The 14823-nt window shown below is 35.8% G+C and overlaps 1 protein-coding gene across 1 annotated transcript; it reads right to left on the bottom strand.

Moving 5' to 3' along the window:
• Positions 1-1634: 1634 nt before the first annotated feature.
• On the bottom strand, positions 1635-14823 carry LOC115968878 (SUPPRESSOR OF ABI3-5). The gene is made up of 10 exons (XM_031088408.1): positions 14540-14823; positions 14098-14329; positions 13651-13776; positions 13419-13571; positions 11929-12055; positions 11746-11787; positions 8658-8999; positions 8442-8484; positions 2103-2180; positions 1635-1988 (listed from the first exon to the last, which is right to left on the bottom strand). The coding sequence occupies exons 1-10, from the start codon at positions 14629-14631 to the stop codon at positions 1922-1924; spliced, it is 1302 nt and encodes a 433-aa protein (XP_030944268.1). The 5' UTR covers positions 14632-14823; the 3' UTR covers positions 1635-1921.

The raw sequence follows: 14823 nt of genomic DNA, 5'->3' as shown, positions 1-14823 counted from the left end.
CTTTTTCCTTTTAAAAAAACCGAGGGTACAATACCAAAGGGGAAAAAAGTAGAGAATTTTTTTTTTTTTTTGGAAAAAGAAGAAGTATTGTGTTAATGTTGTCATAATCTAATGTTACATCTAATCCAACATGTAAAAATGAATAGATAAATAAATAATTTTAAGCACAAAATTGAATATGTTTTTTTAAAAGTCTTAGAGAATACACTAATAAGATAAGGAAAATGAAGAACAATACAAAATATTCATAAATGTTTAAAGCTATTACTCAAACATCTAAGAACATCATATACCAAAGACATAACAATTCACTACTAATTTGTTAAACAAAATATTTACAAATAATGAAAGTAAACTACACAAAAACCATTATCTTCAACTGCACTAACTTTTCCTCGTTAGCTTGTCCAAACTATTTTGTTGTTTTTCAAATAAATTAAAACCTGAAAGCAACACAAAATTTGACATATTATAATATGATATTCCCTAAATGAGATCAATAACAAACACCATTCATTAAAAGTATTTAGTGTTGTAAAGAAAATGATTAAAAAAAAAATACTTACATTAAGGAACACATATGAATTAGTCAATAATATTCATCAATCTAAGGTAGAGATGCAAGAAGAAAAAAAAAATTCAACCAAAAAAAAATTTTTTTTTTTGAGAGAGAGAGAGAGAGAACCTTTTTTGTATTGTAAAAATATGCAAATAATGAGAGAGAGTGGCAAATTTATAGTAAAATATTAGGAATAAGAAGAGTCAAAATAAAGGAAGATAAATGGACAAAATAATATTTCAAGTTAAAACCGCCCAAGAGGATATATATAGGCAACATTTTTGTTTTGATTTTCCATTGATTTATTATTTAGTTATAACATCAAAATTAAAGTAGATGAATGTGTAAAGTTAAAACCGCTTAAAATGAATTTGTAAAGTCAATATTATTTTATATTTAATATTGTAAAAAAAATTAGAGGTAAAAATAAATATTAAAAAGACTAAAAGTGGCTTAACAATAACGTAACAACAAAAAATATTACGCTTCAACTTTTAGATATATATAGATTTAATAAGAGATCAAATTCAGTAAAGATATATAAAACTCATGTTTTACCCTTTTAATCCTATCATGCTACATCATCTTATCACATATTTAAGAATAAGCATAATTACACCTAATCAATTCTAATACCCATATATAAATCCAACCAAATTGAGTTTATTGAAATGTTATTAGAGGTAGTAAAATGTATTGAATTTTAAGTAAAATACTGACATGACAATCTCTTATTAAATGATATAAAATATAGGTTTTACATCAAATTCTTACCAAATTCCGACTCATTTAATAAACAATATTTTTTCTTATATAAGATTGGAAAAAAATTACTTATAACATGAGCATAATAAAAAAAATCATACAATCTACCTTTTTTATCCTTTGACTTTTCTTCTCAAGGAAATTTACATTTTTTCATCATTCTCTACCAAATACATAATAGAAATCTGGAATCTTTTACTTTTCCGGAATCTTTTACTTTTATTCAAACAAACCCTAAAGCAATTATATAAAAGTTTTCGAGGACAACTATCTATGTAATTGTAGGAGAATTACGCTTCAAGAACATCACTCAAGGCAAAATAACATTCCCATAGATGCAATGTTGAGATGGTACTGGATCAATTTAGAAGTGAATTGAAAAACCATTCATAATCATCTAAAAAGAAACACGATAACATGTTGACACATCATTAAATTAAGTCACCTTGGGCAAGAAAATCCAAAACTATGACTATCCAACTGCAAGAAACATTGGTTCCCACGGAAAACCTATCTGACCATTCAATTCCACATATTACAACTCTATGCTCCATGAACTGTACAAAGTCCTAAAGTGAAGCAGTAGAACTCTCTCCTTCAAATCGCATTGGATGCAACCTGCTGAACTTCAACATATGTGCCGGTTTCTTCATTATATGAATACCTACATATAAAAGTCAAGATGATTTAATTAGGGTAGTTATCAGCAACCAATTAGGAACACAACTCAACACAACATCAAATAAATACTAAAAAGTAAAGGACGCATTAACATTACCATTGTCCTGATGCTGCAGAACAATACAGTCCTGTAGATGGGTCATAATAGTACCCCAAACTGCTGCTATAGTAGTACCTGAAGCGTTGAAATACCCAAGATTAAATTAAAGAAAGAAGAATCAGGTTGGGTATGAAAAAGATACAAACATAGCCAATAAACAAATGTTGAATACATTTAAGGAAATACACGCTCATGCAACATTTACATACACTAATAATGAGATATCATAAAAACATGGAGACAAGTACACTCAGATCATTACAGAACACTATTACCAGATAAGATACAAGAGCCCATAAGCCTATACAGAGAACAGAAACTATTATTATCATTATACTGTTGTTACTACTCACAATAATCACATAATTTATTTTCAATGCTTTCAAGTAACTAAACCCACAAAACCATTTCTAGGAAAATACCGACCAATCATGATACCAAACAACCTCATTATGAAAGTTTTCAGGTGACCTATTAATAATAAATTTTTAGTGGAGGTGGCCTTACAAGGAATTTTCTTATTTGTTGCTGCTGGGCTCCATGGCCCAATACTAATAATGTCTTTGCATCAGTGCAACCCATGGGGTATTTGGCTATGGTAATGACATGAATGGTCTGATTGAGTTGAAAGGGTGCATCATGTAAGAATTGCAGGTGCATTTGTTGATTAAGGGTTAGTCTACTCAAGAGGAAATGAATTTTATTTAGACATCTTATCACCCAAGTCTGTCTAGGCTATTACCGTGGCTAAGGCATCCTAACCTTCATAGTGAACAGGTTATTAGAACTTGCACAGTCCTGGTTGTAACGTTATGGGCTATTTGGTATCATAGGAATAAAGTATTTGAGTGTGTGCAATGATCTCCTATACAGTTTCTAATGTTTTAGTAAGCCTTTGGTTGGCAGGTACTCTCTAGCTCTGTAAGGGTGGCTATGCTGGCAGGATTTGGTTCCAAGAAGACTGAAGGAGTGCTGAGGTGGCAGCTGATAGCATTAACAGAGGAGTGTGGACTAGTTGCAGATTTTTTTTTGGAAGGGGGGTGGGGATGGAGGGTGATTGCTTTTGTGGCCAAATGTCAAATTGGGCAGGAGGAATTTGTGTGATGTCACAGTTCTAACTACACATCAAAGCAGGAAGTCGGAGTAGTAGCACTGTAGCAGTAAGGGAGATTATGCAAAGAGGCAAGAGAGCAAGGCTTCCATCGCATTATTTTCTTAATTTGGCAATAGACAGGTGGGAAATATATTTAAGGGAAAGAGGGCTGTGTCTTGGCTAGTTGAAGGAACTACTCAAAATGCTACCCATGTTTTTAGTTTCAAACAGTTAGTTATTAACATTATAAGGTTGTTCATGTTAATTAAAAAGCTTATATAAGATATATACATTTTTTTGTTTTTTGATAATTCACTAGTTGGGGGTGGGGGAATTGAACCCAGGATGTCTCCATTGGAGAAACCAGGAGTTGCCATTTGAGCTACAAGGCTCTTGTATTGTGTAAAATATATAAATTGATATTGATGTGTGTACCATACCTTCATACAAAATTGATGCACAGTTTTGAGATTTATAAGTCTGAATTGTGAGGAATCCACATTCTTCTAGTCAAAAGAAAAAGGAGCAAGCATGCAAACACATACATGTACATGCATGTGATTGTTCAGACACACACACCTACACCTGATTCTAATAGAGATCATCAAAGCATGAAAGCGAGTACGTAGATTGTTCAGAACACTCTAGCGCTCTACTAAAGAGAATACAAGAGCATGCCCATGAAAATAATGGTAGCAATTTCATAGAACCAACAATCTACAACAAACAACTACAATTCCTGTAATTGACACTCTTAAGAGAGAGAGAGAGAGAGAGAGACCCCACGGCAACCATTTCTAAGAAAATATTGGCAAACCATGATAGCAAGTGAGCCACAAATTGTAGGGGTCAACTTCTAGTAACAAAAAGTACAAAAGATTCATATGCTCGGCTTGGTCATGTTCGTCTATTCAGGATGGGGCAGGCAGATCACATACATTTCTTCAAATGTAAAAGAGCAAAGGTCATTCAACCAGTTCTTTTATGCTTTTTACTTCACCCCAAAAACAGTATTAAATATTTATATTTGAAATTGCATGCTTTTTACACTAGGTAAGAAAAATATATATAATGAATGAATAAGAAGTTCTCTTCATTTATGATGACTACATCACATGGTTAGCGCAGCAAACAAGTGATCTGGTACGAAGCTCTGTTGGCCGGGATAAGCGGCTCAGCCCACTCATATTTTAAAAATCCAAATTGGGGACTGAAATCAGGTGGGTAATAAGCGAGCCTGAGACTGAACCTGAGCTGTAACTTCAAGGGGCTCAACTTATAGGCTTTAAGCCAAATTAACAAGTAAGATATTGTTTCAAGTGGCTGTCATCCATCCACATTAGCCATCATATAAGTTCCAAAACATCTCTCCAAAGACTTCCTTTAATCCCACTCTTTTGGTGCACTTCACAATAACCATTTATTAAATTTTATTGGAAATTAATGTACTCCTTGGGAGATTGCTATATTTATGCCTTGAAGAACCTCTCCTTGGATGTTAAAAAGGAAATTGAGGAATTTCATGTAAGATATATAGATTTCAGCTGATCTGATATAAATACATAATTATTTTAGTAGATATCTTTCATTTTGAATTTCACTTCAAAATTGATCGATTTATTCTTGTTTTCTATTTCATGTAGTTAGCAAATAAAAAGTGTCTCCTAATTTGACCTCAAGTTGGACTCCACAAATTAAATGAGAAATGACAGAATCTAGGGCTAGCAAAAGCACTTCACAAGAACAAGAAATAAAAAAAAAATCACATATGACAACAATATTTAACATGATTCGGCCACAAGCAATGCCAACTAAAATCCACAATCAATGATATGGATTACAAACACTCAATCAAACCTTACAAACCAAACTCACAGACTCTCACAAATCTGCATCAACCCAGTTTTTTCCTTACGACAACCAGGTAGATTTCACATCCTTGCCAAGATTTCATCCTACCCAGATTTCTCCTCCTCCTCACATCTTATCTCAGCCAAGCCACCACACTCTAACCTCTTTTGGGTCACTTGGGTCTCAGATCTACTTTCTCTCTCCATTGAATCTGATCTGATATGGTTGTTTGGGTATAAAGTGGGTGAGTTTTGGGATCTAGATCTATTTTCTCTCCCATTTGAGATAAGATTTTGGGCATGTGTGGCTGTGTATATTTTTTCTGCTTTTCTTTCCACCAATCAAAGAATCAGACCACTGTAGCAACAAAGACTGCCACCAACACGGTCAGAATCTCAATCCAATAGCATGGTGGCAGTTCATGTTTTAGGAATACCAACAAGGTTGGTGCGGTGAAGAGAACTCCCCCAACACAGGCTGCACCGGCCGCTGTTCACCCCTACCCATACATCCAACAGACCCTCAACTTACAAACATGAGTATCTTTTAACCTCAAAAATATACTAAATTACTCTTTGAAGATAGTCACTCATGTTTTTCTGAGTCTTCTCCTCTTCACATAGGGAATACACTAGGGCCAAAGCCGCCAAATCCTTCACAAAACTGTCTATATATAATAAATCCTATGTAAAGAAAAAAAAATGAATATAAGGTCTGGACCAATGTGTTTAATAATAAGGTTGGAAAAAAAAAAAAAAAAAAAAAAAAAGAAGCTATACTGTTACTATTTACTATTTACTATCTTTTCTTACTTTATTTTTTTTTTTGTCACTCCTTGAAATTTTAAGAAAAAAAATAGAAAGTAAAAACCTGACCATGTACTTGTGTAGTTTCTAGGTTCTTCGAGTTTTACTCCATAAAAGAACACCCACAGACCACAGCCAAAACTATCAGTGCCAAAAATGAAAAACCTCTATTCTATTTGTTCCCCGGAAAGTAGGAACTCAAAAAAAAAGAAAAAAAAAGAGAGAAAATAAAAGCACCCACAGTCATAACAATCCGACAGAGAGAAATCTAAAGGCCAATCTTGTGCATAAAGTCAGGAGGAAGGAATAGATCCGCGCCGATCTGAGCTTGGAGAAGCACTAATGAACCTGGAGCAATGCCGAGCTGCGTCAATGAGCTTCGATTTGTGCAGATCTGTCTGTTCTGAGTAGTTGGAGTGGAGATCAAACAAGAGATGAGAGATCTAAGGCAACAATCGTGTTTTTTTTTTTTTTGTTCTCAATTTTTTGGGTGGCCGTATCTTGACTGTGTCCAGACTGTGTCCAAGCCAAGTCCCAATTAAGAAATTAATTTTTTCCACACATACTAAACATGAATGAACACGTGTCGATGCAGTACCCGAGTCCTACACGTGTCAGACACGGGTATGGAATCCTTTTTCACGTGTCTGTGCTTCACAAAATAAATCAATACATATTCATTTTGGACTAGGAAGACCTCCTTTTGTAAAGAAGGAATGCCAAATTCCTTCTTTAATAAGGAATAGACTTTCTACTCCAAGAAAACCCAAACTAACTATAAATAGGAATTTGGGACAATTTCTTTTTTTTCTTTTTTTTGATAAGTAATAAGATATATTGATAAAAAGGGAACACCCTAGTGCACAGGGAGTGAACAAGGGAAAAGAAATCAAATACAAAAATTGCAAGAGTCTAGGAAATCAATAAAAGAAGGGAATGATTTATTTTGTAAAACAAACAACCAATCCCTTAAAGTTCTAAAAAAGAGAAGCTTGAGTTCCGGAATAGATCTCTCAGTATCTTCAAAACATCTACTATTCCTCTCCCTCCAAAGACATCACAATAAGCAATGAGGAATGATGGACCAAATATAACCATTTCGATGACGACCAACGCTGCCTTGCCAACACCATAACAGCCCCAAAATAGTGTGCGGCATAACCCAAGTTACTCCAAAAAGACCCAAAACCATAGACCATAGATCCATAGCAAAAGGGCAATGAAGGAATAGATGGTCAACCGATTCACCATTTCTCTTACACATGTAGCACCAATCCAAAATCCACACCTTCCTTTTACGTAAATTATCAATCGTCAAGCGATTCCCTAAGGCAGCAGTCCAAACAAAAAAAGCTACTCTAAGGGGAATCTTCTGCTTCCAAATACTTTTCCAAGGAAACCCATAAAAAGCGGTGCTAGCTAAAATTCTATAATAATCACTAACCAAGAAACCCTTAACTTTGCTAGGAATCCAACACATTTTATCCTCACCTAGCCTCCTTATAGGAGCACCATATATGGTTTCCATGAAGTCAGACATAGCCTCTAGATCCTGGGCATGCACACCCCTAACAAATCTCACATCCCAAAAGAGGACACCATTGGAAGACATCATAAGCTCAGCCACACTGGCATCCTTATTCCTGCAAAATCTGAACAAGTCCGGATATCTAACAGCAAGAGATGTCTCTCCACACCACTGGTCTTGCCAAAACTTCACTCTAGACCCATCACCAATATCATACAGAATATGGTGAGAGAAGGAAGGCCATCCCTGACTGATATTTTTCCATAAACCAACACCATAAGGGCCAATCACAGATCTGGTACACCAGCCCCCCCACACACATCCATATTTCATCTCTATCACTTGCCTCCAAAGGGCATCTTCCTCAATCCCAAATCTCTAAAACCACTTCCCAAGTAAAGCTTCATTGAAAAGTCTTATCTTCCTTATCCCTAGGCCACCCGAAGAAATAGGAGAACAAACAGTAGCCCATTTGGACTTGGTTGAGACAATTTCTAACAAGTAATCAACTAGTGCTCAAGCTTGATAAAAATTTCACTGATCCAAGCTCAAGCACAGTTGTTCAAGCACACTCAACACTAATTTGGACTTGGTTGCTCCTAGGCGTGAGCATAAATCACTTAGCCAATCAGGGGTGAATGCCCCTAGATTACCTAGCAATTGGTTTTGGCAAGTGGGGTTAGTTGCCTGTAGGTTTTACCAGCTAAAGGCGAGTCCTAAGTGTTCTTCTTTAAAAAGGTTCCCTACATGTAAATTATATTAAAAAAAAAAAAAAAGGCTTGGCATGATTCATTTGTGACCTAGCAAATGGTATTAGCTTCACCCTGCATATTTGAACCATTGCAAAACACCACCCAACCTCCTCCAAAGAGAATGTCTCTATCATTATAACTAGGACAGGATTTCCCATTGTAACATTGCATAAATTCAAATCCTAAATAAATCAAGCAAACAAGTCATGAACACATCGAAGACATTAAATTTCATGACATATCAAGATCATCTCAGGAAAACCAGTTCAGAGAGAGAGAGAGAGAGAGAGAGAGAAGAGAGAGTACCCAGTGGACTCATCATACACGTAATCATTTTGCAAAGCTCCACCTGAAAACCAAGCAATTAAAAGACAAAAGAAAAACCACGTCAAGCAACAAAGAAAACAGTATTTCATATGCCAATAATGAATTATCTAGGCCCAATAAAATAATATGCCAAAAAAAATTCTATAGATAAAATTCTAAACTTTTGAACTTCTTACAATCAATAAAATAGCTTACTTTCTGATTCAGAGTTTAGGGTGCTTGCTGATGGTTGGTTGACTGCATCAGAATTATGTCCAGAAACTACATTACTTCCATCAAAAGATGGTTTAGCAGTGGCATTTTCATCCTCCTCCCCAAACATATCATAAGCATCAGCGTCATTGCTTGATGTTTCAGCAGTAGACGCACTTGGGTTCAAGGTATCCACAACAGGACCAGGCAGCACTGTGGAGGCTACTTCAGTATCTGTCATGTCAGACAGCAAGCCATTTCCTATGCCAAAATAAGTAGAACCCCCCTGACCTGCACTTGTTGATATGCCCTCCCCTCTTGCCTTAGCCAATCTCTCATAACCTTCTGAAGAAACGTGGTAAAAAAAAAAACCATAGTTTATAATGCTATCTATAATCACCCACCCTTTTGCACCAACTCAAATGTAAGTGTGATTGAAGAAAACTGACTCGTGGAAAAATCAAATGTAAAATAAAAGATATGAAATAAATAACAATGATAATGCATGCATCCATTATGCTTTAATTGACACCATGAGTGCAGAATTAAGTTTGATTCCATATAATGACAGAAATAAATTAATATAAATATTGCACTACATTCTAAAAGTGATAAACAAGTAGGTATTGATTTAAAGGCCATATATTAAGTGCGTAGGAACTTCCACCAATTGATATAGGTGGATCAAAAGACTTCACATTCTTTAAAAAACAAAAAGGCTAATTTTGGAATCAAGAAGAGCTCACAATTCAACTAGAAGAAGAAAAACTAAGAATTGGGCAATGAATAGTACTCTTTTTGTATAAACAAATTACTACCCTCCCCTAAAAGAGAAGAACCAATGAGAATAAAGAAAGAAATAGCAAGCAAGATATTCAAAGCCCAGAAACACTGAGACTTAGGAACTAAGAAGCAAAGGGTGCTCCTCCTTTCAAGGGAACCACCAGCCACTCCACCAGACTTACCTTGCTAATAGGTCCCCTGACAACAGAGCTGAGAGGTCCTTGTGGTGGAGGGACAGTAGTTTTGTAGTAGGTATGGTAGGTCTTCAATTTCTAAGGATTGAATCCAAAAGGCTTGAACTAATTCTAGAGGAAGGGGGTAGACCTACAGACTTCGGATCATAGAATGAGGTAACAAATACAAGCATAATGTTCTTTTGGGCAGAGAAGGCATCCAATGGTCTCTGTACTTTCCAGATTAAACCACACCCATCCGTCCTCCAAATTCATATTTCACTACTATCCAATAACACGAAAACCCATATAAACATCAATAGTTCTCTCCCAGTCTCCCTTTTCATCCCCATTTTAAAAAAAATAAAAATAAATTTTCACCACTATACTTCCAAAGTAAATTACTCAGTCCCCATTGATCCTTACCAATCATATTGCAAAATATTCTAAAGTGTACTATCAAGTACGACCAAACGCCAAAAATGACCCCTTCTAAACAGTTCACAGGATGCTGTTCATACCCAGGACAGTACCTGTGATTCTCAGTTTTTTTTTCTTTTCTTCATCAATCTTAAACTCCTTGATCTAAAACCGGCCTGCTTAATCAAAGGCCCTTGTGTGGAGTAAAGCCAATCTCAAAGTCTAAGTTTTAGGCTTGTTGTATAGTACGTACATGCTTGATTATGTTTTTACTGATCATGTAAAAACATGCCCACTATCAAATAACACAAGAGGGGTACTCTTTTTTTTTAATAAATAAAAAATTTTATTGATGGACAAGAGAAGCCAAGTTCATAGGAAGTATTTTTTGATAGGACATAGGAAGTATACAATGGGAAAAATGCAATCAACCTCTCAAAGTACAAAGATCAATCAAATCACATAATGAATACAAGGATAAAGAACCCAATGCTAACATCTTTCTTTCTTTTTTTTGGGATAATCAGAAATTTATTAAAAAAAAAAAAAAAAAAGAGCTCAAAATGGTGAGCTTTCTAAAGAATTACAAATGAACATCCATATGATTCAAAAATCCAACTATAGAGAAAACAAGAAACCCCCAATCTCAGTACAACAACAAAACAAAACAAAAGGTATTGGCGATAGCGAATTCCCTTGAACTCTCAAGAAAACCACTTGGGCTACCAATACCATTGATCAAAATTGAGAACCAGACTGTCTAAATACACAACAATATCCATCTCCATTTTTTATAGAACCCAGAACACCCAATTAGATAAATAAGGAAATCCCCCTGTTAACATGATCATATACTTTCTCTGCATCTATTTTACACAACACCCATGGAACTCGTCTTCAATTTGCTGTCCAGGCACTCATTGGCAATGAGTACATAGTCTAAAATTTCTCTACCCTTCATCTAAGACTCTAAAACTATCTCGTGAAGCACCACCTGCAATCTATTAACCAAGATTTTGGCAATAATTTTAAAAAAGTGTGACCATATTCATTACGATACTTGCTTAAATAGATAAAACCCACGCAAAACTAGGAAGAGAGAGAGTCCTAGCGGTTGGAGGCTTGGGATGAGTTGTAGACTCATACATCCTGGATTCAATCCCCACTAGGAGTTCCCCTGGATTACTTGATACACAGTTTTGGTGGGGTCCCTATGGGTGGGTCCATAGGGCCCTACCTTGCTAAGAGTCCTATTTAGAAAACAAGACTTTCTAATAACTTAACAAGACTCAAACAAGATTAAAATAATCTAGAACCATAACTAAACATTCCTAACTACAGACCAAACATCCCACTTTTGTAATACCTAGGATGGAATAACTTCATTCAAAGAAACCGAAAGAAAAAAGAAAAAAGTAAAGACACTACAACTATATAGATTGATCCATCCAAAGACTACCCCTCTCATGTGCAGAATCTATAGGGGAATCCAATAGTGAATTCTGCATTAAATCTTCCTGAACACATCAGGTGGTTAAACATTCCAAAATATGAAAACAAGCGAGCAAACACACAGACAGACATTTGTGTAAATTATCAGGACAACACAGAAGCAGACAACGCAATAATAAATACCAATATACATACAAAAGCACACACATGCACACTTAAAGAAAGAGTACCGTGTTAAAAACAGTACAAACCAAAACACTGACCTGCCTCACGCTGAAAGACCTCCTGCTTTTCATGATACACATCTGCAGAACAGAAATTCCACCAATAAGTGACGCAATTTAACCAAGAGAAACAGATTCTTACAGAGAGTTGAATAAAAATGCAAATCTTTTAGGTTCTAAGTAAACCTGGGGCTGACAAAATTGAGAAAGCAAGCACATTACCATATTCACCATTCTCCATCAGCTTCATTGCATCTTCTGTAAGCTGGTCAAATACAATCTTTGATTCAGCTGACATCTTCTCCTTCCTGTTTGACGTACCCTTTAACCTTCTCAAAGCTCGCAAAACCTATCAGGAGATACACAATTTACTTGGTTACCCTAAATGAATACACACATCATAATTCATACATGATGGATAGTGATGAAATAATGCTGCAACTCATATTCTTCTGCAATAGTATAAATTGAAAAAATCAAGCCAAAACAATACAATCCTGAATGGTAATTGAAAATTTCCCAGATACAACATAAGATATAAGTCATATGACTCTTAATGCATTCTTTAAGTACCACCAGTGTATGAATTTTTTCACAATGCATAAGGTGCTGGTTATATTTTGTCATTGTATTTGTAACTCTAGGAAGTATTGCCATATTCAAAAAGAATAAGAGTCAGCAAAGGGATGATTAATCTCCTGCTACCACCTGCCAAAAACCCACCGCCACCAAACCTAATGCTATCACCCCCAATTAACTTTCAACTACCACCTCCATCAAACATAAGTATGGCCACCAGAATACAGACAAAGCAGTATACCCCCACTCAACCTACCAAAATTCCTTTTGCTAACAATTTTCCTATCCCCAACCTTCATCGTCCCTTTTCAATAAACCCACCCCCAAGTTCCAATTCAACCCCCAGCAAAGCAAAAATAGTGTGCATCCCAAGAGGGTAAGGATGGTAACCTAATTTGCAAGCAATTTTTAGGAGGAAGAGATCCCACAGTTATGCATAGAAAACACACTCACCACAACAAGTTCTACCCTTACTATAAACTAACCATAACTAATAAAATATTGTTTTGATAATTCAATAATTTGGGGTAAAGGGATTTGAACCCTGGATGTTTTCATTGAAAACACCAGAGTGTGCCAACCAGTTGCTACAAGCTATAATAAAATAAAATAAACCTTAAATTAAAAAATGGTTTAACCCTAGACCTCTAATGACTTGACCTTTAAAACCATAGCATTCTTGCTTTAATTGGCATCACACTCAAGCCCCATAAAATAAATTTCGAATAAAAGAATTTGTAAAGAAGCAACCAATTAATCTTCCATGATTTTCATCGTAATTCCACTTTAAATGAGTACACAAATACCACTGGTCATTGCACATTGTTATTTACAGGATATGCATTGTGGTCATCTAGAATATCCAAAATATCTTTATATTCATTTCTTGTCACATCATATTGACTGACCTAAACACGCCTTCAAAACAAAAAGGCCTAGGTTCGAATACAACATATAAAGTATGCCACTTTCACAATTGCAGAAAAAAACCATACATAGTCAGTTTTTAAGGGAAAATAGTATGTACAATCTAGTATACACAATTTTGTAATCTTATTAACATTGTAATTATAAAATAGAAAGCTGAAAATGTTTACCATAAATAAATGAATTTAAAACACACTATAACTTACCGTTTCTCCTGGCTCAAGTATGTCAGCAATACGCCTCTTCATCGTTCCAATATCATCAGAAGAAAGGTCATTGGCATCATCTTCATTGTTTATTACAGCAGACCCTTTTCCAGCATATTTTGGTTCAGCCTCAACACTATCAAGCCATGCATCCTACACGAATCCATTTTAACTCAACATACACGTACAATTCCACGTCTAAAATGCACATGAGTAAAGTCCTCCTTTTTACCTTAATTTCATTATCGTTGACATATTCAACAAAATTGCCGTCCGCATCAAAATAGCCCTCTTCCCTCTCTTTGTCTAAATTGAAAGGTTCTATCTGAATCCCATCATCGACAAAGCTGTCATTATCCTGCCAAAAGATATCCCCATCATTGGCTACCCTTTCCATTGATCCAATAACAGATGAATCTGGTAATCATCTTGACTCTATAAAGAATGCTGCCAATTCAAGAAATAATCATTCAAAATTATAATTGCGCTCTAACAATAAAAAAAAACAAACACGGCTCCAATTCCCTCACCACCTAGTCGAAACTATACATCATAATTATAAACAACACCACCAAACCCTAAGCGAGCTCGATGCATTACTCCATTCTAGAAGCCTCAAAGTACATTCAAAACCGATATAAAAACTGAAAAGCTATCTACATAAATTAAAAATGCCAACCTTGTAATCGACTTCAGCAGCCGCGACATCATTAAGAATGCCTCTACTTTCTTCAGTAAAGAGTTCAGCAGTGAACTGTGTCCGCCGCTTTGCACGCTCCTTGGCGGCAGCACGGGGATTCATCAAGTCGGTAGGATCATCATTCTCAGCTGGACCGCGTTCCACGACCACCACGGCTTCATCTGCTGCTGGTTTAACCTTCTTTCCCTTTGGAAACCTAACCCTCTTTGGCCTATAAAACCAACAGTCACTAAACACTCAGCAAAAACTAAACACTCAAAGACTCAAAAAATCTTTGGTTTTGAAACTTTCTGATTTCATTTCCAGGAAAACTTTTTCCGATACAACAACAGATATTGAAAACTAGAACGTGAATGAATTTGAAAGTAAGAGAGAGAGAGATTAGGGTTTTGGGAGAGAGAGAGAGAGAGAAGAGAATTACGCTGAGGGTTTGTTGGAGGAGTCAAGGTTGTCGTCGTCGGCGTCTTCGAAGAAAGGGCGCTTGAGATTGGGGCGCGATGAATTACCTTCCATTGTGGAGAGTGGCGCGTGATGAAAACCTATCTCACGAATACCGAATCCTCTTCTCTCTGTCTCTGTCTCTCTGTGAAATTTTGAGAGTGTAGTCGATGTTTGGCTGCGGAGAAATTGTAATCCGGTCACCGTTTCGGTACCAGTATAAAATAGATGGATCGAGATATTGAGTGACGTGACGGTGAAAGAGAA

This window comes from Quercus lobata, chromosome 11, assembly GCF_001633185.2.
Source record: "Quercus lobata isolate SW786 chromosome 11, ValleyOak3.0 Primary Assembly, whole genome shotgun sequence".
Lineage (NCBI taxonomy): Eukaryota > Viridiplantae > Streptophyta > Magnoliopsida > Fagales > Fagaceae > Quercus > Quercus lobata.
Note: the sequence above shows the minus strand (reverse complement) of the source record. Positions and strands in the feature narration are given on the sequence as shown.